The sequence below is a fragment of the Dendropsophus ebraccatus genome, chromosome 14 (assembly GCF_027789765.1).
Source record: "Dendropsophus ebraccatus isolate aDenEbr1 chromosome 14, aDenEbr1.pat, whole genome shotgun sequence".
Taxonomy (NCBI): domain Eukaryota; kingdom Metazoa; phylum Chordata; class Amphibia; order Anura; family Hylidae; genus Dendropsophus; species Dendropsophus ebraccatus.
Window position 1 is genome coordinate 23031224 of NC_091467.1, and position 23142 is coordinate 23054365.

General features: G+C 46.3%; 1 protein-coding gene across 1 annotated transcript; it reads right to left on the bottom strand.

Annotated features, from left to right (window-relative positions):
• Window positions 1–407: 407 nt before the first annotated feature.
• LOC138771830 (protein kinase C delta type-like) lies at window positions 408–16039 on the bottom strand. Its single transcript, XM_069951837.1, has 4 exons — window positions 15540–16039; window positions 1642–2210; window positions 1050–1193; window positions 408–683 (listed from the first exon to the last, which is right to left on the bottom strand). The coding sequence occupies exons 1-4, from the start codon at window positions 16012–16014 to the stop codon at window positions 408–410; spliced, it is 1464 nt and encodes a 487-aa protein (XP_069807938.1). The 5' UTR covers window positions 16015–16039.
• Window positions 16040–23142: the final 7103 nt, after the last annotated feature.

The following is a 23142-nucleotide window of genomic DNA, read 5'->3' on the forward strand; positions in this document are numbered from 1 at the left end:
AATCTGTATATAGTACCATGAGGATGGAATTATTATAGACATGTGCTAAAAAAATCTTAATCTTTTCTTTTTCTCTCATATCCAACACCGCACTAGGAGCTGGTGCGGTCATGGATGTGAGAAAATCCTGTCACCGGTGAAAAAAATCTCACACATGCCTATAGTTATACAGCGCAGATGGCCTGGCGCTTCCACTTACCTTACCAGTGTGGCTTACCTACTGGCTTGTTGTGCAGTGTAGGGGTCCATCCATGTTGTTCTTCTCCACATGTGTCCGCTTTCCTTCCTGCAGGCGTCTTGTTGGTGTCCTTGATGACTGATGGTCATTGGGGGTCCACTCTTCATGGTCTTCGGTCTGTGGATCCTCTTCTGCCAGGTGCTCAGGGGTTAAGCTCACTCTGATGACTTTAGAGCTGGCCAAAGGTCTTCGAGGTGACAAACGAAAACCCCCGGAATACGGCCTGTTCCTCCGATGTCAGACGACACGTCCTGGCCTCTTTTACCTCCATGGTCTTCAGATGGAACTTTTCGGTCTTCTGCTGAGGCTTAGATGGTTTCGATGGGATGCGTGGTGGGGTCATCTCGAGGGCTTCCACCTTGACCCAATCAATAGGCTGGAAAAATTGATGTTCTCTGGTGTTTCGGTTGGCTCCCAAGCGCTGTGCAGAATCTTGCTGGAGGAGCTGGAATGAGAAATGTACATATTATTAAGTGACCATAACTCTTGAGGCTGTGTAGATAAGAGAGAGCACTTATCTTTGTGAATGGCAGCCCATCCTATTGTCTACTGGATGTCATAGAGATGATTGAGCCTTAATTCTGATGAATTGTAAAGTCTTCAGAATTTTCTCATTTGACATAATTTGTCTACAGAGAGGGTTAAAAGGGGTCATGCATGTGCAGCCAGCACTCTATTCATTGTCTATGGGCTTCTGCATAATGACACATTAAGTGTAATATTCCTTATCCCCATAAAGAATGAATGGAGTGCTTGATGTACGTGCATGGTCTGAACCATTCATTCCTGATCCGATCAGATAGACACTGACCTGTGTGATGAAGTCTTCGGCGCCGGAGCTGGTGTCATCGATGGGGGTTGGATGGTAGTCACGCCCTCCGGTAATCATTTTCTTCATGATGACACCAAATGAATACCAGTCTGCTCCGGCGCCATATCCTTTCCTTGCCAGCATCTGCAATAAAGAAAACAACAGATATTATCTTGAGTTTGTTGAAGTGGGATGTCGCCAGGATGTGCCATGACTTTAAGAATGGTGGGGGACTGATCTCTGGGAGCCGCATAAACTGTAACAGGGAGATGCAACGTTGGTGCAGCACTGAATGCCCCTGAATGTTTTCCTCCTGCACAGTAACCCTCAGTTATAGGCATTGTAAAGCGACACTATTCACATTAGTGTGGCATTACCCCCCCTTTGGAGTTTTGTCTTGCATAGAGATGTTCTTAGTCACATGGCTATGTAGGAAAAAAGAGACAAATACTACATCAGCGCCCCCTGCAGTCTTCCAATTTTTGTGAAGCCAGAGGTCAGACCCCCAGAGATGGCATATTCTAGCAGTATACCATCACCTGCTATACCCTGTAATAGAAGCAAATTAGTGGACAATAGGAAGATCTCTCACCTCGGGAGCCATGTAGCCTGCGGTCCCAGCGTATTGGGTGGCTTTTCGGTCTGCGAAGATGTTTTCCAGAGCGAGACCGAAATCTGTGATCTTGATGTGCCCTGTTTCAGCCACCAGGATGTTCTCGGGCTTGAGGTCTCGGTGGATGACGCCTCTTGAGTGGAGATATTGGATGCCACACACGAGCTCAGCGGCGTAGAATCTTGCACTGGAGATCTTCAGCGGCCCCTCCGAACGCAAAAGTTGGTCAAAGTCCCCGCAGCTCATGTATTCCAGCCCAAATAGAACAAACAACTTGGTCTGGAATGCAAAGTCTGCGTGGACTAGGAAGGGGCTCCCAGATGCCAGCTGTAAGACTCGGCGCTCCACCATCACATCCGCCTCCTCGATGTCGTCTAGCAGGACTCGCTTCTTGATGATCTTGACAGCGAACTGTTGGCTGGTGACGGTGTCTTGTGCCAACATGACCATTCCGTAGTTTCCCTCGCCGAGCACATGATGGAATCGTAATCTCTGTAGGATGGTGTTAGAGATGTCATTTCCAGTTGGTTGGACACTGCTGGGTCCTCCTACAAGGGGGAAAAATAGATATCAGAGATTAGCACACATGTAATTTTTGCTGTTTGTTTAAAGGAAACTATCAGCAGGTTAGACGAACCTAATGTTCCTTTTGCCCCCAGCATCTCACACACAATACACATCACCTTCTAAAGCTATTTATCGGACTAGGAGCTCTACTGTGTGTAATCCCTATTCTGATCCATTTGGGCTTGTACACAGTACCAACTCGGAATGGTTGTATCCATGGATATCTGAACTTCCAGCCACAGAATGGATGTAACACTGATTGGGTCAATGCAACGTCTGTAGAAAAAGTAATGGGCGCTACTTTATCCAATACATGTGGTGATGATATGGATTGCAACAGACTAGCGCTTAGAGAGGTGGTGCTCATTTATAGGATAGGTGTATAAATTATCTTCATAAATAGAGTAGTAGAAGTATAAGGGCACTCACCATTTAAAAATTTACATCTTTATTGGAGAAAAATCTTTAAAAGTCCATAAACGACATAGTAGGTAGCGAGGACGCCAGTAGCTTCTCAGCAGCGGGCAGGGGACTATGTGTATGGGGTAGGGGCCTTGTGGCTGGAGGTGCAATGCTGTCTGCGACCAGGACAGGCTGGCAGGGCAGGAAGTTGGTGGGTGTGGGTGCTGGTAGGAACCAATGTGAGCCGCTGTCCAGGGTGCTGGTGCATCTTTGGCTATTTACATACCATAAAGCATCCAACAGCATCAGTCACAAAAGTCTAAAGAAATGCCTTCTCTGAAATAGAGGTGGGCCGCACGCCAGAGGGTCTCCAATGCCGAATGGAGACCACATGACATCAAGTAAGAAGCAATCCGACAGCATCCAGTGGAGAAGTTATGGTGAGGTTTATTCAAGCATCATACACAGTGGCGATTTTTCTACCCTATTGGGTCTTTTTCAAGCCAGGCTTAACATGCTAAAAAATAGGCAATAGACGATAGGGTCGACACATTGGCACTGTGTGTGATGCTGGAATAAACCTCCCCATATCTTCTCTACTGGATGCTGTTGGATCGCTTATTACTTAATGGCACACAGATATGACAAAAGTTTAGATCATTTGGGACCTCACTGCTGAGACCCCCACCAAGAGATAGCTACCACCATCATACTGTTACAACACTAATCCAATATATACTAATACCACCGTTACCAATAATACCCACAAATATGCACACACAGTATACATTACATACTGTATATATATATATATATATATATATATATATATATACATATGCTAACATACCAATCACATGACATAAATACATAATAGATGCCCCAATACACAAACACACACAAAAATTACACAGATACAAACACATGCTGATTATACATGTATATATATATATATATATATATATATATATATATACATCTATAGTACTAACACACAAATAATGACAAATGATGACATGGATGCACACCACACTGATGTTACACAGATATTCGCACACTTACTTTTTATGCATGACAGGAAACTCCAGGGGTGTTCTCTTGTGAAGTTTCCACTTTCTCTGCTTCCAGCCTGGACCGTGCAGCCTGCAGCCCCTCTCCCACCTCACCGACTGCGGAGCTGTATACAGGAGGGGGTCACTGCAGGGGAAGGGGGTGTCAGGAGAGAGGAGGGGGTCCTTCTGCTGCTCTCTGCATCTTCCTGCCTGTCATTGGGTGGTTTACTTACTGTGTGGAGGGGCCCCAGCTGACAGGCAGGAAGATAGCTATGCCTGTTCCCGGCCTGGGAGCTGCTGAAGAGGGAGGCCGTGTACAGGGACTGCAGGGGAAGGGACAGGCCCTGTGGATTTAGTTTAGTAAAAAAGCAAGGGGGAAAGCAACACAGTGCACAGATTCAGTTATGAAACTATGTCTATTACACCATACAATCCAAGATTAAATCACAGGAATAGGTGTATGTACATTTAAACCCTAACTTTTAATAAACACTATAAAAAGGTTTTGACCCCACAATAAAGACCAACATACAAACATTGACCTTATGTAGCCGCCTATAGGTGTATTGGTGCTACCAGCTGTTTTTGGTATTGACAACTACTATGTTACTATATCACAATCAGGGCCCGCGTTAGGGGGGGGCAAGCTGGGCACTTGCCCAGGGCCCCCATCCCTCTGGGACGCCTAGCTCCTTCCTTTATTAGTGGAGAAGGAAGCTGAGCAGCACAAACAGCTCCCCTGCTCTACTAACCAACGAAGGAGCTGAGCTGTGAGGACCGCAGAAGAAGAGGGAGAAGAGGGACCACCCCTACTGCAGGGCTGTCTGTGCCCTAGAGGAGGAACGGCAAGCCCAGGTAAAGAAAAGGAGGTGGGGGGGTTGGGGGGTTTAGAGGGTTGTGGAGGCTGAGGGCAGGACTTGCGACCAAGGGGCGGTGCTTACGGCCGCGGGTGGGCGGAGTCTCCGGGGTCATTATAAAACAGTAACCCCCTCCCCATGAACAGTATACAAGAAGGGGGCAGGGGATCTTGTGTGATGCAGTCCTCCCCTCCTCCCTCTGTATCTATGGGCACCAGCCCCTGAGCAGTACACAGTACATGATGGAGGTGGGTGCTGAATCACACAGGATCCCCTCCCCCATTCAGGGCCTAGTGAACAGTATATGCGGAGGGGATTCTGTATGATACAGTACCCCCATATCTCTCCCCTGCTCTACTACTACCCCCAATACTACTCCTAATACTGCTCTACTACTACCCCCAATACTACTCCTAATACTGCCCTACAACTACCCCCAATACTATTCCTAATACTGCCCTACTACTACCCCCAATACTACTCCTAATACTGCCCTACTGCTACCCCCAATACTATTCCTAATACTGCCCTACTACTACCCCCAATACTACTCCTAATACTGCCCTACTACTACCCCCAATACTACTCCTAATACTGCCCTAGTACTATCCCCAATACTGCCCTACTACTACCCCCAATACTACTCCTAATACTGCTCTACTACTATCCCTACTACTACCCCCAATACTGCTCTACTACTATCCCAATACTACTCCTAATACTGCTCTACTACTAATCCTATACTGCTTTACTACTACCCCCAATACTGCTCTACTACTATCCCAATACTACTCCTAATACTGCTCTACTACTAATCCTATACTGCTTTACTACTACCCCCAATACAACTCCTAATACTGCCCAACTACTACCCCCAATACTACTCCTAATACTGCCCTACTACTACCCCCAATACTACTCCTAATACTGCCCTACTACTACCCCCAATACTACTCCTAATACTGCTCTACTAATACCCCCAATACTACTCCTAATACTGCTCTACTACTATCCCCAATACTGCTCTACTACTATCCCAATACTACTCCTAATACTGCTCTACTACTAATCCTATACTGCTTTACTACTACCCCCAATACAACTCCTAATACTGCCCAACTACTACCCCCAATACTACTCCTAATACTGCCCTACTACTACCCCCAATACTACTCCTAATACTGCCCTACTACTACCCCCAATACTACTCCTAATACTGCCCTACTACTACCCCCAATACTACTAATACTGCTCTACTACTATCCCCAATACTACTCCTAATACTGCTCTACTACTACCCCCAATACTGCTCTACTACTATCCCAATACTACTCCTAATACTGCTCTACTACTACCCCCAATACTACTCCTAATACTGCTCTACTACTACCTTGATACTGCTCTACTACTATCCCCAATACTGCTCTACTACTACCCCCAATACTGCTCTCACTACCATTGCTACTATTACCCCCACTCCTGATACTACTACTACCAAAACTGCTACTCCTCTTATCTACTACTACACCCCTCATCTTCTATGCTTCTACTGTTACTACACCCCTTAATTGAAAAAGGGAAAACGAGATTTTATTTTTTTCCCATATCGCTTCAGCCCTAGGAGATGCTATGTGCTGGGGGGTAACTATCAGTGGAGATGCTATGTGCTGGGGGGTAACTATCAGTGGAGATGCTATGTGTTGGGGAGGGGTTAATTATCAGTGGAGATGCTATGTGCTAGGGGGTAACTATCCCGGGAGATGCTATGTGCTGGGGGGTAACTATCAGTGGAGATGCTATGTGCTGGGGGGTAACTATCAGGGGAGATGCTATGTGCTGGGGGGGGGTAACTATCAGTGGAGAAGCTATCTGCTGGGAAGGTAACTATCAGGGGAGATGCTATGTGCTGGGAAGGTAACTATCAGGGGAGATGCTATGTGCTGGGAAGGTAACTATCAGGGGAGATGCTATCTGCTGGGAAGGTAACTATCAGTGGAGATGCTATGTACTGGGGGAGGGGGGGTAACTATCAGTGGAGAAGCTATGTGCTGGGGAGGTAACTATCAGGGGAGATTCTATCTGCTGGGAAGGTAACTATCAGTGGAGATGCTATGTGCTGGGGGGTAACTATCAGGGGAGATGCTATGTGCTGGGGGGTAACTATCAGGGGAGATGCTATGTACTGGGGGAGGGGGGATAACTATCAGTGGAGAAGCTATGTGCTGGGGAGGTAACTATCAGGGGAGATTCTATCTGCTGGGAAGGTAACTATCAGTGGAGATGTTATGTGCTGGGGAGGTAACTATCAGGGGAGATTCTATCTGCTGGGAAGGTAACTATCAGGGGAGATGCTATGTACTGGGGGAGGGGGGATAACTATCAGTGGAGAAGCTATGTGCTGGGGAGGTAACTATCAGGGGAGATTCTATCTGCTGGGAAGGTAACTATCAGTGGAGATTCTATCTGCTGGGAAGGTAACTATCAGTGGAGATGCTATGTGCTGGGGGGTAACTATCAGTGGAGATGCTATGTGCTGGGGAGGTAACTATCAGGGGAGATGCTATGTACTGGGGGGGGGCTATCTAACAGGTGTATAACCTACAGTGAGATGCCTCCTATATTGGTTAATACTACATACTGGGTGGTGGAGGTAACTACCAGGAGAATTACCTACAGAGGGATACCGACTATATGTACTATGGAGGCACAGAGGGACCTACCTACTATATTGGGCACAGAGGGGTCTTATTTAAGGTCACAGAAGATCCCCCCCACCTCGAGCAGTGCGCCAACCGCTGACAAAAAAAGTAAAGTGTATGGGGACCTTAAATTGCTGCTACAATGTTTTAGCATTTGGGGCCCCACCTTCAACTTTGCCCAGGGCCACATTTTGTCTAAAACTGGACATGATCACAATTGAGTCAATATCACAAGTGAGTTGTCAACACCGGTGAAATTTCATCAGGGTAGGAAAGCGTTACCGGAGTAGGGACCACCTCACCCTGTTATGCCCTATCCGAGTATAGTGTATATTCTACCCCTGCTTGCTTAGGGTGGAGCGGGGCGACCCCTACCCTGTTCTACCCCTTGGTACCGACCCTATGAAGCCCTTAGTAATAATGCAGGTCCTTTACTGACCGATGTGTTTCCTCCAGGTTGCTGGAATCTTCAGGGAAGTAAGGGCCAATTGGGAATGGGTTAGAAGTAGGCTAAATGGCTACTGCAGTGGCAAGGCGCCGTAATACACTCTGTGCTGTCTTGCACTCAGAGTGTGTGAGCAGTGAAGCCAGTGCTACCAGACATAGTGAAGAAAAGTAGGGGTTCCAGCACTCCAGTAGCAATTAAAATCTATAAGCTTTATTTCATATCCATAATTAAAACATGCTGCAAGGTAACACCGAGGCGTTTTGCGCACATGCGCGCTTAGTCCTGGTATAATGAACACCTGATACAACACATGGTTAAGAACAAAAAGCAGCCTATCAAGTGGAGGCCCAAAGAGCCTACTGCACAGGTGGAAAATGCAACCCAACATAATTAGTTACTGAAAGAATGCAACAATATAGAGCAAGTTCACACAAAGGAAGCGGACCGGAACTTCCGGTTCCGGCGCCATGAGGTAAAGCAGCACCTCACCTCGGCTCCGGTGCGCGCTCCCACAGACCAAGCTCCCGACCACCCGCATCTTCACACGGCACAGCCCGAACGGGGCACGGCACTCCCGGACACCGTGATGGACCGGTACGTGCAGAAAAAGGGCACAGCAAACAAGCCCAAGGGCCGCGGCAAGCAGAGGAGGACTGAGGGAGCGGAGGCAAACATGGCGGCGTCACCCGCCTCCTCGAGAGTACAGTCGCCGGAAAGGTCAGAGCGTGAATACTCAGGGGGGGAGGAAGATGCAGACCCGGTGGTCATAGACTACGTATCTCTGGCAGCCGAAGTGGCTAAGAGGATTGTACCGGGCCTACAGGACTCTATCACAGCGGCTGTCGCCAATACGCTGACACAGCTGCAAGCAACGGTCACGGCCCAAGGCGGGAGAATTACGGTAGCAGAGGAGAGGGTGCAGAGGCTGGAGGATGCTGAGGACGGGAGGGAGACTCGCATAATCTCCCTGGAAAATGATAATAAAAGACTCTGGGACAAACTGGAGGATCTTGAAAACCGTTCCAGGAGGAACAACCTCCGCATTGTTGGTCTCCCAGAATCATGGCGCCAAAAAGATCTCGTGCGTGTATGCGAGCAGATTATACCCGCCATGTTGGACCTCCCCAGACCGTGTAAAGTAGAGCGGGCACACCGGTTGGGCCCGGATCCAAGGCTCTCCGCACCAGAGGAGGGGGTGCCACAAGGCCTTCATGTGCGGCAGAGGCCGCGGCAAGTGATTGTGAAATTCTTGGATTTTACTGACAAGGTAGCCATACAGCGTGCCTTTAAAAACAGGAGGGAAGGCCTTGACCTTGAGGGGAGCAGAATCCTCATCTTCGGGGACTTCTCCGCGGAAGTCTCCAGAAAACGGAAACTTTTTTCCCCTCTCTGTACAGCTCTCTTCCAGCGCCAAATCCGCTTTGCCTTGATGTATCCGGCAACTTTGAGGGTGTTCCACCCGGATGGCTCTGTCTCATCTTTTAACACTGTAGATGACGCTGCAGAAGGGTTACAGGACCTGCTGAATAGAGATCCTCGAGGGTCACCTGATAGATCCCCTGGCAGAGACGGCCCGAGCAACTATCCTATGTACCGTTCTCAGTCAAGGAGGGGGAGCCCTCCTCCGTCACGCAGGTCACCAGGCCTCTCTGTGTGGTCCGTCCCGCCAAAGGAGAAACGGGTTAGGCGGGCTGACCAGGCTCGCAACAATGGAGAAGACGGGAGTGTGTGACCTTTCCTCCTCATAGACACCGAGGACTTCCTTACCAGACGGGGTGCGACAACTGAGAGACAGCAATTTCTGAATCCGCACCCATGAGTGTTTGGTGCTGCCATAGCTTTTCCCTTAGGGCAACATGCTTCTCGCCTTACCCTTGACCGTCACCTGTATTAAGTCCCCCCAATCCTTGTTCTCCTCTCACCTGGGCCCTCTTCCCTCCCCCTATTCTCCTTCCTCCTCTCTTGTCTTTCCCCCCTCCCCTCTCCCTATTTTCTCTAACCTCCTCCTTCTCCTCTTCCTTTTCCCCCTCCTTCCTCTCTACCCCCTCTTCCCCCTCCTTCATTTCCCCCCCCTTTTTCTCTCCCTTTTCTCATAGTCCTCCCCTCCCCATCTTGTACTCTACCCTTTCTCCTCCCATATATCCCTCATTTCTCCCTCCCTTATACCTCTTTTCCTGCTCTTTTCCCTCCTTTTCCTCCTTCCCTACTGCTTCCTCTTCCTTTCTGGTTGACACCATAACCTAGCGAGCTTCACGCTTAGCTTTTCTGGGTGATTGTTATCATATTGGCCGTGCAGTCGGTCCCTTTTGGTCCAAAGCGACCGTGGGAGTGGGTACCGGAGGTGGGGCCTCCATAGATTTGCGCTATGGTCGGAGAGGTTCTCTTCTCTCATGGGAAGAAGAGGAGTCTTGAGGCCGCGCTAGCGGCGGTGAATGATTATTGGTCCTTCGCTGCTGTGGCCTATGTTCAATGTTTTATAGATATGTTTTTTGTTGAAATGCCATTGTGTTCAAGGGATGTTCACGTTATGGGGAGGGATTGGGTGGGGTGCTCACGTCCAGATGGGGATATTGCTTTATACGTGCTTCTGACTATTCTTCTCTCTCCCGATTATGGTTAGAGCGATAACTTGGAACGTTAAGGGTCTCAGGTCCCCACATAAAAGAAACATGGTGTTGCGGCACCTGAAGAGGTTCTCCCCCGATATCGTCTTTCTTCAGGAGACACATCTCCCGGTGGAGGACTTCTTCAGGATGAAAAAGTCGTGGGTAGGGGAGGTTTATGGATCCCCATCGGTGGACCACAAGGCGGGGGTGCTGATTCTTCTGCACAAATCCTTCAGATACGAGGTATGTCAATCTTGGTCGGACTCAGAGGGCAGGATTTGTAAGCTTCACATAAAGACAGACTCAGACATCCTTCAGTTAGTGAATGTATATGCCCCCTCAGACGCTAATACAAGATTCTTTACTTCCCTGACCGACTTTCTACTTAGAGACCAGATGACCACTAGACTAATAGGGGGAGACTTCAACGCAGTCATGAGTCACGAGGAGGACAGAAAAACAGGTGGACCAATAGCCATACTTCCTAGACATAGGGATAGGGCCCTCCCTGGGTGGGCCGAGGCGACCTCAGTGGTAGATGTGTGGAGGACACTTAACCCAGACTCCCGGGAATACTCGCACTTTTCCTTCCCACACAACTCGTGGTCCAGGATTGATTACTTCTTTACGTCTCGATCCCTGCTACCAAGAGTTGATGTGGTCAGGATAGAGGACCTTATTATCTCAGACCATGCCCCGGTCCTTATCAACCTTCATGACAAGATCCCCAGGGGCACAGACTATATATGGAGGTTCCCCTATGGGCTAGCCAGGGATGAGAACTTTAAGGCTCTTCTCAAGGGATGGTGGATAGAATACCAAACGACCAATGCAGAACACGTGACAGCCCCACAGTTATACTGGGAAACTGCTAAATCTGTCCTGAGGGGACGCATCATGTCATACGTCCATAGCCTAAAGCGCAAGGTGACTAACCGCATAACTGACCTAAGCTCGGCGCTGAGAACAGCGTATACAGCCTTTTTGGCCCATCCGACACAGCCAGAGAAGGACCGATGGCAGACTGTTAGGGCGGAATATGAGGGGTGGTTAGAAACGAAAGAAAATATAAACAGGTCACACTTTGAGGCCACACTTTTCAGATACGGCAATAAGCCGGGGAGGCTCTTGGCCCGTTTGGCTAAAGGCAAATTCCCCCTTCATCATATTAATTCCCTCAAAGACACCACAGGGAAGGTGCACTCTCATCCGGCCAAGATTAACATGATACTGAAAGAATTTTACCACTCCCTGTACTCTGATCCTCCTGACGAGAGCAATCCGACCCGTAATTGGTTGGCGGACAATGTGGTGCCAACCATTGCGGAGGAGGATAGGACAATGCTAAACGCAGATGTTACACTGGAGGAAATCACTAGAACTATAAAGGCGTTGAAACCTAACAAGGCCCCGGGCCCAGACGGCTACACGGGCGATTTCTTTAAGTTGCTTGCGGAGGAGGTGGCTCCAGCTCTCCTCCCGCTGTACAACTCCTACCTTCAGGGATCTCCCATATCACGTGATATGAATACTGCGTATATTAAAGTATTGCCCAAACCAGGGAAGGACCTCACGCTGCCGGGAGGATACCGACCCATATCCTTAATCAACATTGACCTTAAAATAGTGTCGAAGATCTTGGCTGACAGGTTGGCCACGCTGCTTCCTTATATTATTTCCCCAGAACAGGTAGGATTTGTACAGGGGCGGTCGGCGGTGTCCAACCTCCGAAAAGCTATGGGTGTCCTGGATGAGGTCCATTGGCACCCTGACCTGCACCCCTCCCCCGCCATATTATCTATCGACGCTGAAAAAGCTTTCGATAATGTGCGGTGGGAGTGGGTGTGGACAGTTTTGGACAAAATGGGATTTAGGGGACAATTTATGTCTTACCTGCGGGTCCTATACTCCTCTCCACATGCAAAAATCAGCACACCTGGTTTCCTGTCCCCGTCTTTTGCATTGGAGAGGGGAACGAGACAGGGGTGCCCCCTATCCCCGCTGCTATTTAACCTAGCCCTGGAACCGCTGTCCAGAGTATTAGCTCAGCATAGCGGTATTGAGGGCATAAAGGTGGGGGGTACACCTGTCAAACTCGCCCTTTTTGCCGATGACCTCTTGATGTTTTTAGAAAATCCTCATAGGGACCTGGAGACGGTATTTGAATGCTTGACCGACTTCGGAATCCGATCTGGCTTCCGAGTGAATGTGGGGAAAAGCATTTTGCTTGATTTATCTAAAACCCCCGGAGGACGTTTTGACGTCCAGGTGACTATCACAAGGTCACGGATACGGTACCTAGGGATCCAGCTATGCCCTCAACCGGGCCAGATATATAGCCTGAATTACCCTCCCCTTTTTCAGTCCATCCTACAGGATTTGGACAGATGGAAAAAACTTCCCCTTCCCTTAATGGCCCGAAGCCATCTGTTGAAAATGCTAGCCTTTTCTAGGCTGCTTTACCCAATGCAGACCCTACCCATGCTGTTGCGTCATAAGGATGTTAACAAACTACATTCAGCCTTTACGAACTTCTTATGGAGGGGTAAACGGCCTCGTATAGCCCTTAAAAAACTGATGCTTTTTCGAGACCAAGGGGGTCTCAATTTCCCTGATGTCAGATCATATAACCTGGCATGCTTATTACGCCACGGGGTAGATTGGGTACGTGGGGGAGGACCATACTCAAATGTTGGGTTGGAGGCGAGTATGGCTGCCCCCTGGCCTCTTTCGGCCATTCTATTTACTAAATTTTCTGCGATCCCGGGGTCGGTCAAGCGTAACGTCCTGCTTCGGGACTCTATATTGGCATGGAGAGCGTGTCTCAAAGGCGCGGGCAGACCTTTTTTGATCGATAAGATGATGCCTCTGTGGTCACACCCAGAACTTCCTGCTGAGGTACTGAATACATTCCATACTGAATGGAAAAGTAAAAACATCTTGACTGTTCAACACTTGTTGCACCCAACGGAGCATAGGTACTTGACCTTTACAGAGATGGGGGACAAATATGGATTGGGACAGGGGCACTTTTTGCTGTATAACCAAGTTATGGGTTTCCTTAAGAGCAGATTGTGTAACCTGACCCCGCTGTTCCAATCCCATTTTCTGCAAGAGTTGACACAAACTGAGAACCCGGTCCATTCTTTGTCCCACATTTACTGGATACTAAGGAGGTCCTCCTCTAAACAGTTTGCGCAGAGTATCTTTAAATACTGGGAAACTAAGTTGGTTACAACGGACCTCTGCAAGTCTGTCCTGGAGGGATGGTCGGCGGTATGTAAAGCAGTGGTAAGTGAGGCGTGGAGAGAAACTCAGTTCAAAATCATGCACCATGCCACTTATGGCTTTTCTTTCCCCAGAACCCCTGACCATCCCGACAGGATAGAAGCATGCCCAAAATGCAATGAAAGGGGCACTGATCTCCTACATGGGCTGGTCACCTGTCCATTCTCGAGACTTTATTGGCTAAATTTGAAGGATCTGCTGAGGGAAAAACTACATATATCCATTTCCTTGGAGCCCTCATTCCTGGCACTTCATGTGTTGCCGGAGGATGGAGGGGTGACCAGATTGATTCATGTCTTTGTGTTGGTGGCAAAACGGTGCCTTCTTGCGCGATGGTTGGAGCAACAAATGCCGTCCTCTAGGGATGTGGTTGCGCAAGTGAAACAGTACATGACATGGGACCAAATGGAGGTGTGTAGATCTAAGGACAAACTGATCAAAGGGTTCCTGAAAAAGTGGAAAACTTTTATTTTAGCATTTCTCACAAGAGATGAAATAGTGCACGTCATGACACCCCTTAAAGACACTGTCTGGTATATGCGCAGCGATATAGCTGGCACGTTAGGGAGGCTGAAGGTCTAGTGGGACCAGAGACGACCGAGACCTAACTCGAAGGAGCCGGGAGTGCTAAGAGACTGGACGTGGGCACGGGGGTGGCGGGGTGGGGTGGGGGTGGGCGGGGGGATTCAAGATATATGCAACAGTTTATTTGTTGGGTATTTCTTTTCGGAGATGTTATTACACAGATTGCTATGATGGTTGGACCGACTTCTTCTTTTCACTTTCTCTATGTTCCATCAAAGGATGTGTTTTGATTGCTGACCTCTTTGTTATAAATGGAGGCGAAATTGTCAGTTCGCCATGCATATGTTGTTGGTTTTGAAAATTGAAAATAATAAAAAAGTATATTTTAAAAAAAAAGGAAGCGGACCAAAAAAGAAAAAAAGAATGATAATTCAAGATATAAGCAAGAAAAAGAAATGAAGATAAATGAAATTTGTAATGAGCATAAATAGAAATGAACATTAGATAAATATAGATATACGTACGCACAAAAATTAATCATGTAAAAATTAGAAACAATATAAATGCATAACGTATGATGTAAATATGATATAAATATGAGAATGTAGATATAGCCATGTGGGAAACACAATGGATAAAAAAGAGAAAAGAGTCATAAATGTATAATAGTATTAGTATGTGTAGTATGGTATAATAAATCATTTTTAAAATTTAAACCATTCGGGTAGCGAGTATTCAACTTAAAGATATACTCCGCTTCTTTATGCAGTAAGAGCTGTTGTTTGTTGCCGCCTCTCATGGTGGCTTGCACCGTTTTAATACCGTAGAATGTGAATGAAGACATATTACCACGATGTTTGTCATGTTTGTGATGTTTGCTACCAGACACACTCTGAATGCAAGACAATTTAAAATGTACATTCACCTACTCCAGTGATTTATTAAACTGTGGGGAGACAAACATTCAGTGGTTTATTTGCCAACATTAGGAGCACATGTACTATATATACATCACATAATAACAATGGCAAATACTTTTGGGTATTTTGCATTATACAATGTAACATTTTTCTCTTTTGGGGGCATGTTTATTAGTGCAGGTAAAATCCTAAAATTAGACAAGCAGAGAGAAGATAAAGTACAGTAATCACAGTGTCTCACCCTATATAATACATTTGGGGAACATTACTAGATATACTAGACTCTTCCTTTTCCTTATACCCTCCTATTGTTGGTTTATTTTACTGTAACACTTGCTGTGATATTTTTGGGATTCAATGGTACATTATAAACCAGAAAGAAAATCAGGAACATTCAGCATAGTACCCCCCCCCCCCCCCCCATTATACTTGAGTTACTCAATGTGCTGAATACGTGATAAAGTCCATATGTCCCATGCATAGAAATATATAAGTGTACATATAGGGGTGTACCTGAGGCTGCCTGGTCTTCTTTCTTTTCTTCTTCTTTTTTCCAGATCTTGATTGGTGGCTTCTTCTCTTTCACTGCAGAATCCAGGATGTTCCTCTTCTTGGCTCTCCTCCTCCCCGCCATATCTTCTTCCATGTGGATGTTGATTGGTGGCTTCTTCTTTTCCACTGCAGAATCCACAATGTGTCTCTTCTTGGCCTTCCTCTTGCCAGCCATGACTTCTTTCTTCATCTGTTTGGCCTCTCCATCGTTGGACTTCTCAGAGCTCTTCTTCCTCCTTCGGCCCTTCACTGAAGTCTTCATCTCATCGTCCGATGAGTCCAGAGTGCATCTTGGTTTCTTCTCAGAGGCCAAGGTTTCCCGTCTCCTCTTCCTCCCTTGGCTCTTCAACGAAGTCTTCTCATCGTCCGATGAGTCCAAGATGCGCCCTCCTGTCTTCTTCCTCTTCCTCCTCACAACAATCTCCTCGTCCTCCATGTTTGTGCTGTGGCTCGGTCCAGCAGACATCTCTCTCTGTCGTTCCTTAGCAACAGTATCCCAGGTGACATCACACCTGCCCTGGCCGCATGCATGGCATTGGTCATGTGATCAGTATCTGACACCATTCAACTCTATGGGCTATAGTTATATGTATTGCAGTCAGTATAATGGCGGCTTCACTTTGGTTCAAGACTTTTAAAATACTGTTGATTTCTCTTGAGAGACAAAATACAACCTGATTGGTGTAACAGATCTTACCAGGACTGACTCTACTCTGTATGTATGGGTGATAGAAAGCCATTGGGGGAGATTTATCAGCTGTCTTATATTCAGAGTCTCTTTATTGGCCATAGTAACCAATCACAGCTCTGATATAATGAAATCTGGGATATGATTGGTTGCTATGGGCAACAAGGAGAAGGAGATCTCCCCCATAGTGTCTATACTATCATGGTTTTTTATTTCCCAAATTCCATTAGCTGTAAGTCTTTGTTGCAGTTTGGATCAGTCTAAAGAAACAGCAGTTTTATGGACAGTACACTTATATTTTAGGTATTCAGACATTCATGATATAATGATAGATATGTTGTTGTTGTTTTTTTTTTTTTTAACTTAAAGGAATTTAATATGTATTTTTCTGTTCGGTATGCTGTAATACTTTTTGCATTGTAGTATGGCCCCATGGATGACATTATATAGAGTTTGTACTCTGTGGCTGTTTGGACACTGGAAGTAACTGGCACATGGTTTTAGCTATCTAGATGCCACAGTAACCATTGGCTGTGGGATCTAGATGGGTAAATGCTGTACTCCATGTGTAGGTGCCCTCTTCTGTGAGTCCTAAGAGCTGATCTACATTACTGTGGACCCCAACTTTATTCAGGCCCCATCATGACACTTGGCTCCTGCACCTAACACAGACTCTTAGCCCACTTATATAGAACCATAGAAGATTATGAAAGGAAAAAGACTAATGTCCTGAAGTCTCTGGGACTGTTTTGATTATTAATAGACAGTCTAAGCCCTGCAGTTCTATGATTCCCTGCTCTGCTCAAGCGCCGCCGCACAACGCAATGCAAGGCAGGGTCCTGTTCCCACTCTGTACTGTAAATTCATATATACAGTATCAGGGGGGAAGACTGGCCATCAAGGTGAGTGGTGATTGCTATTACTGCTCACTGTGCTAGAACCACTAACAGTGCAAATGGTGATACCAATCACCACCCGCTGAACAAAGGTGGCCGCACATCGCAGTCATGTCCCCCCGGATACTGTATATAAGAATATACAGTACACAGGGGACATAAGACCCTGCTCTGTATAACGTTGTGCAGAAGCACTTCAGCAGAGAACAGGATTGGCAATTGCAGGGCTTAGACAGACCTGCAGTTCCCAGCACAAACACTGGTGCAGCAAATGGGCCCATGTCACCCCTCACTACTGCCATTCAATGGAAGCGCAGATGTAATAAAAAAAGATACATATATTTTTAATGACGTTATATTGCGAAATATGTAAAAAAAAAATTAATAAAAAAATTCGGTCTCTGTACCCCTCTGACAGTATTGTGCACTCAAAATACCCAGAGGAAGGTTTGGGTATGGCAGTTGTCTGATTTAATTACTTTCTCTACTTTTCTCCCATCCTTCCCTCTTTATTTTCTGTTTTTTCATATTTCAAAGGAAGTCTCCCTTATATCATTACTCCTATGTCATCTCTACATAACACTACACACATGTGGGACTTTAAGGGAATCAATCAACTCAGTCGGGCTGATTTGGTTCCCTGGAGCACAGTATAAAGCTCCTGTGCAGCTCGCGGCACATACCCGGCTGCAGCAGAAGCTTAATACTGGAGAAAATAAAGTTTCAATCTGCTGTGTCAGGCAGAGAGCGCTGGCAGGTAGAGAGCGGTGACTACACACGGACGGGAAGCCGCCCAAATGACCACCTGCCGTCCTCTGCCTGCCGCGCACTAGCGGATTAAAACTTCATTTTCTCTGGTATGAAGCTTCAGCTGCCGCCGGTACATGCCACGAGCTGCACAGGAGCTTTAGACTGTGCTCCAGGGAACTTGGGCTGATTGGTTCCATTGGTTCCATTTAAGTCCCACATGTGTGTAGTGTTATGATTGGTTTCCTTTTAATTTCACCATAAGAAGTGTAAGCACACAAGCAGGGAGAACACAGACAGCGTCTTAGACATAAACTGTGTAGCACAACCACTGAGCTGCAGAAACAGTGGAATCAACGGTATGGTGAGATTGTAACTATACCTAGGTCATAACGGAGGTGCTGGTAGGACGTATTGTAATTGCATGCAGACAGAACAGAACCCAACTAAGCAGTAATGGAGACTCGTCATGTGACCTTTTGGCTACTTTCTGGTTATTTATATAATTGGTGCTATCATATATACTATTTGTTCTGACTATTTGTAGATGCCCTGCAGCAATCCATTGTGAAATAGCGTTGTAATTTTTCTGTCATAGTGTAAGACATTGAAATTTGTTTGTATGACAACCTAGATTGTATATTTCTATATTACCACTTAAATATTTCATTTACAGCCTGGAGGTGTGATAGCTATTTAATATTATTTGTTTATTTTTTTAGCATATTTTTTAAAAGGGTACTCCAGAGACAAAAATCATTTGCTAATCATTTCTATAAAAAAAAAAAACTCAAGCCTTTCAGTACTTATCAGCTGCTGTATGTCCTGCAGGAAGTGGTGTATACCTTTCAGTCTGACACAGTGCTCTCTGCTGCCATCTCTGTCTGAGACAGGAACTGTCCAGAGTAGAAGATGTTTTCTATGGGGATTTGCAACTGCTCTGGACAGTTCCCATAGAAAAGCTCTTCTACTCTGGACAGTTCATGACATGGACAGAGGTGGCAGCAGAGAACACTGTGTCAGACTGGAAAGAATACACCCCTTCCTGCAGGACATACAGTAGCTGACAAGTACTTGAAGGCTTGGGCTTTTTTAAACAGAAGTCGTTTACAAACCTTTATATGTTTCTGACACAATTTCTAAGCACCCACGATTTTCTCCTGGACACTCATTTAATATGCTTTGGGTGTAGGGTAGTAGTTAGCTGCCTCAGCTGTGATCCCTTTTCTTTAACTATAAACATATATTAATCTGGGGCTTAGTGCTAGCATATAAAACACCTAGCACCAACCCCCTCCTTATTACTTTAGTACCCACTGGGCACAGGGGTGCAGGGAAGGTACGTGTAGGCCAGAATATAATGGGGGAGGAGGTAATACTAAGCCCTGGATGCCCTCTATTAAACAGCTTCACTACTAAAGTAGTAAAAGAAAAGAACTGTAAAATAATTTTATTATAATAATTCCCCCATTCCCCTCCTTGACAATTAAAAAAAACTCTGATGTAATTGTATGGATACGGGTATCTGAAAAACAAAAACAGAAGAGAATATATTAGTGGGGTGTTCTTCTCTGATGAGCCAGCTGCCATGGCTTGTACATGTGGTGGTGAATTACAGAAGGGAACTCCACTTGCTGAAGATCGTGTCCTCACATGGTGTTTTATTTTTGGTGTTCATGTTTTGCTGATTTACTACTACAAATCTGGGAGCTGATTCTGTGTAAGTTACAGATTTTTTGTGTATGAATGTGGAAAATCCTCAGCACACTGCCCTGTAAATATACCCTATGGGGGACATTTATTAAGTCCAGTGTTTTCTGCGCCGGACTTAAAAATGTCCTCGAAGCTCCGACAGTACGGAGATTTATGTATAGGGGCACTGCCTGTACATACATCCCGTGCGCATCAGTGTGCGCGCCAGGAAACCTATGTCAGCTCAGAGCTGGAGTAGGTTTCCTGACTGTTTTCTCGCCAAAAGAATTAGAAATTGAGCGGACTCTGAGTAGGTGCCCCCGTTCCGCCCCCTTCAAAACCCCACCCTGTCCCTATGGTGTACTGGGCGGAAAATGGCCAGATGCAAATATTTATTTGCAAAACGGCCATTTACAAATGAATTTATTCACATCTGGCCATTTTCCATGATAAATGTCCCCCTTTGAGAGTACTCCTGTTCGGTGCTGCCATATAAAATGTATATATGCCTCCAAGAGACATACCACCCTCAGATCCCCAAATGTAATACAGACATCAGACAGACTCCTGAAATATACTCATTACTTTTGGTGGTACGTACTGTATATATTATATTACAGACCTCCATAATGTAATACAAACCCGAGCCCCCTAATGCCCCATAATGCCACAAGCCCCGTAATGTAATAAAAAATAATAAATAAATGTACTTACTATGTGACCAATGGAGCGGTCGCCTGCAAGTTGAAGGGGTTATCCAGCGCTACAAAAACACGGCCACTTTTCCCCCTCTCTTGTCTCCAGTCGAGGTGTGGTTTGCAATTAAGCTCCATTTACTTCAATGGAACTAAATTTGAAACCCCACCCAATCTGGAGACAACAGTAGGGGGAAAAGTGGCCGTGTTTTTGTAGCGCTGGATAACCCTTTTAATAGTGAATTTACTACCCATTGAAAGCAATGAGTAGCAAATCCGCAGCATGAAATCCATAGCAAACTCCCTCCATGTGACACTCTGAGGAATTAAACTGTGGGGAGGTGAGGGATCCTGCTGCCTGATCACAGGCACAATGACCACACCCCAGCAAACATCCCAGAAATCTGCTTGAGCTAAACTTTTATGGACCAATACGCTAAGCAGGACAATAGGACAATCAAAACATGTCAGACCTATTTGGATGGAGGTTGTAATTGTAACTATTCATACACATTCTTAGGCCACATTCACATGTTTCGTGTTCTGCATGGAACACGGACGTAGAATGCATGTAACGGACTTCTCCCCCGCCCGGGCAGCATCTGTAATTAGATGCTGGGAGCGGGGGAACTGTATTCATATGCACCGCTCTGTAATGACAGCGCCGCACGGCTGATTCATTACAGAGCGGTGCATATGAATATAGTTCCCCCGCTCCCAGCATCTTATCACAGACGCTGCCCACGCGGGGGAGAAGTCCGTTACATACATTCCACGGCCATGCTCCGTGCAGAACACGGAACGTGTGAATGCGGCCTTAATGGTGGAAATCCTTTCCTGCACTAGACATGGAGAGGTGAAATTTTAAATGGCTAAAACGCTATAGATTTGCTGTGTCAGAGCCTCAGACCTAACCGTGGATGAGGTGAATAGGACCTATTTCGGCGCTGAGCGGCTCTTGATAACAGTAGATAAAAGTATCAGTTATTTATTGTAGATAACAGTAACCCATCCGAGGCTGTGACACGAATATACCCATCTGAAGTCTTGGATCCTGTGCCTCAAGATCTTAGACTGAACTTGTGGACCGGCTGCTGCGGCCCCTCTGTCTATCTTCACTGATAGCGCTGCACCCTCCGTACAACACAAAGGTGAGCATACCCATTTGTGCTCCCCTTGTCATTACTGTTTTTATGGTATCACCCTATGGCGCCTTTCATCTCCTTTAGATTATTTTATCTATCGTGTTCCATGCAGAACACAGAAGGTGTGAATGCGGCCTTAGGGCCCTATTACACGGAGCTATAATCGGATCTAGCAGATCGGCGCTCGTTTACAGTATTGATCAGGTTGCCATCGGCCCATGTAGTAGCACCATTAGACTACCAGGGTGGTCACGGCTCACCATATGTTACCCACCCAAAAGAACTTTTTAACTCTCTATCTTTATTAATGGTGATATTAAAAGCTCAGCCCAAAATAATTAATAGAAAAGTGTAATAAAGGTCTCCTGGCTAGTGGTACTGTACTAGATTAAGGCTAGTGACTGGTGTATCTGCAATATACATCAGTATGGAGGACCCATAGTTGTAGGGTTAAAAAATACTGTCCCCTCTGGATGTTTCCAATCTAAGTCCTATGTCCTAGGTCCTATCACTTCTATAGTAGCAGTAAAAAAAAAACATATAGCACCAATAGCAGCTCTCATATATGCAACCAATCAAATATTGTAAGCCATTCTAAAAGGATGTATTCTTATCCATCATGAGAATGTGATGTCAGCTAATCTCACCAGCCCAGTGAAGGGAGGGTTTAAGGACATATACTCACCCAGAGCAGTGCGCAACAGTTAGAATCCTTCTGCTGACACCTACAATGGAGAAACTCTGTGACTAGAGATGAGTGAACTTACAGTAAGTTGGGCGTAAATGAACCTGATGTCTCGGCCATTGAAAAAGATGGATACAGTCCATGACCTATGACTGTCATCCTTGCCATTTCCAGGCTGCAGACTAAAGCAATCAGTGGCCTCTACCATTCAAAAAGGGCATAATGGTCACATGACCTTGCATATCGGAGACTCCGTACTATTTATATAGCATATTCCACAATTAATTTATAAAACAGGATTCACAAGAGGGTACCCGGATTTGAACCAGGGACCTCTCGATCTGCAGTCAAATACCCCCTGTGTATTCTCAAAACAATAAACCTTGTCACTTCAAGGGGAGTGTAGCATTACATGTGAGGGACCATATAATGCATAGTTGTTTCAAGATCTATAAAGTAGCTGCAAATGAAATATTTATGTAGTAACATAGAAATATACAGTCTTTTTAAGTTGTCATAAAAACACAGTTTAATGTCTTACTAGGGCTGGGCGATTAATCGAATTAATTCGATTAATCATCCAGAACGTTGAAAGCGATTAGATTTTTTGTGAAAATCGCAAAATCGATTTTCACAAAAAATAATTTCGGGCTGCGGTGCCAGAGAGGAGCTGAGAGGAAGGGGGGTTGCGGTGCGGGCCAGCGGGAGAGCCGTAGAGGGGCGGTGTGGGTGAGCGGGGAGAAGATGCTGGGTGGCCAGGCTGGAGAGGGGCGATGTGGTGTTGGCGGCCTCCAGCCACTGACAGTGCCGCCGCTGACCTGCCCCCGCCCCCTCCACTGAGCGTCCCCCTCCCCTCCCGGCCAGACGTGGAGGTCCCGGGTCTGTGAAGGAGGAGGCCGCAGGGACTACAGTAGGTGGTGATCGTGGCGCTGCATGTCCTGGAGCTATACAGCGGGATCGGGGGCTCAGTGCAGACCCCCGTTCCCGCTGTATAGCTCCGTGACCCGCAGCGACGC

Bases quoted from the DNA above. Each gene is read 5' to 3' on its own strand.
- LOC138771830 (XM_069951837.1), bottom strand. From the start codon at position 16,014: ATGGAGGACGAGGAGATTGTTGTGAGGAGGAAGAGGAAGAAGACAGGA. The intron at 1,194-1,641 runs GTGAGAGATCTT...TCTTTATTGCAG, and splicing joins CAGGCTACATGGCTCCCGAG to ATGCTGGCAAGGAAAGGATA. The intron at 684-1,049 runs GTCAGTGTCTAT...TTCTCATTCCAG, and splicing joins CCGAAGACTTCATCACACAG to CTCCTCCAGCAAGATTCTGC.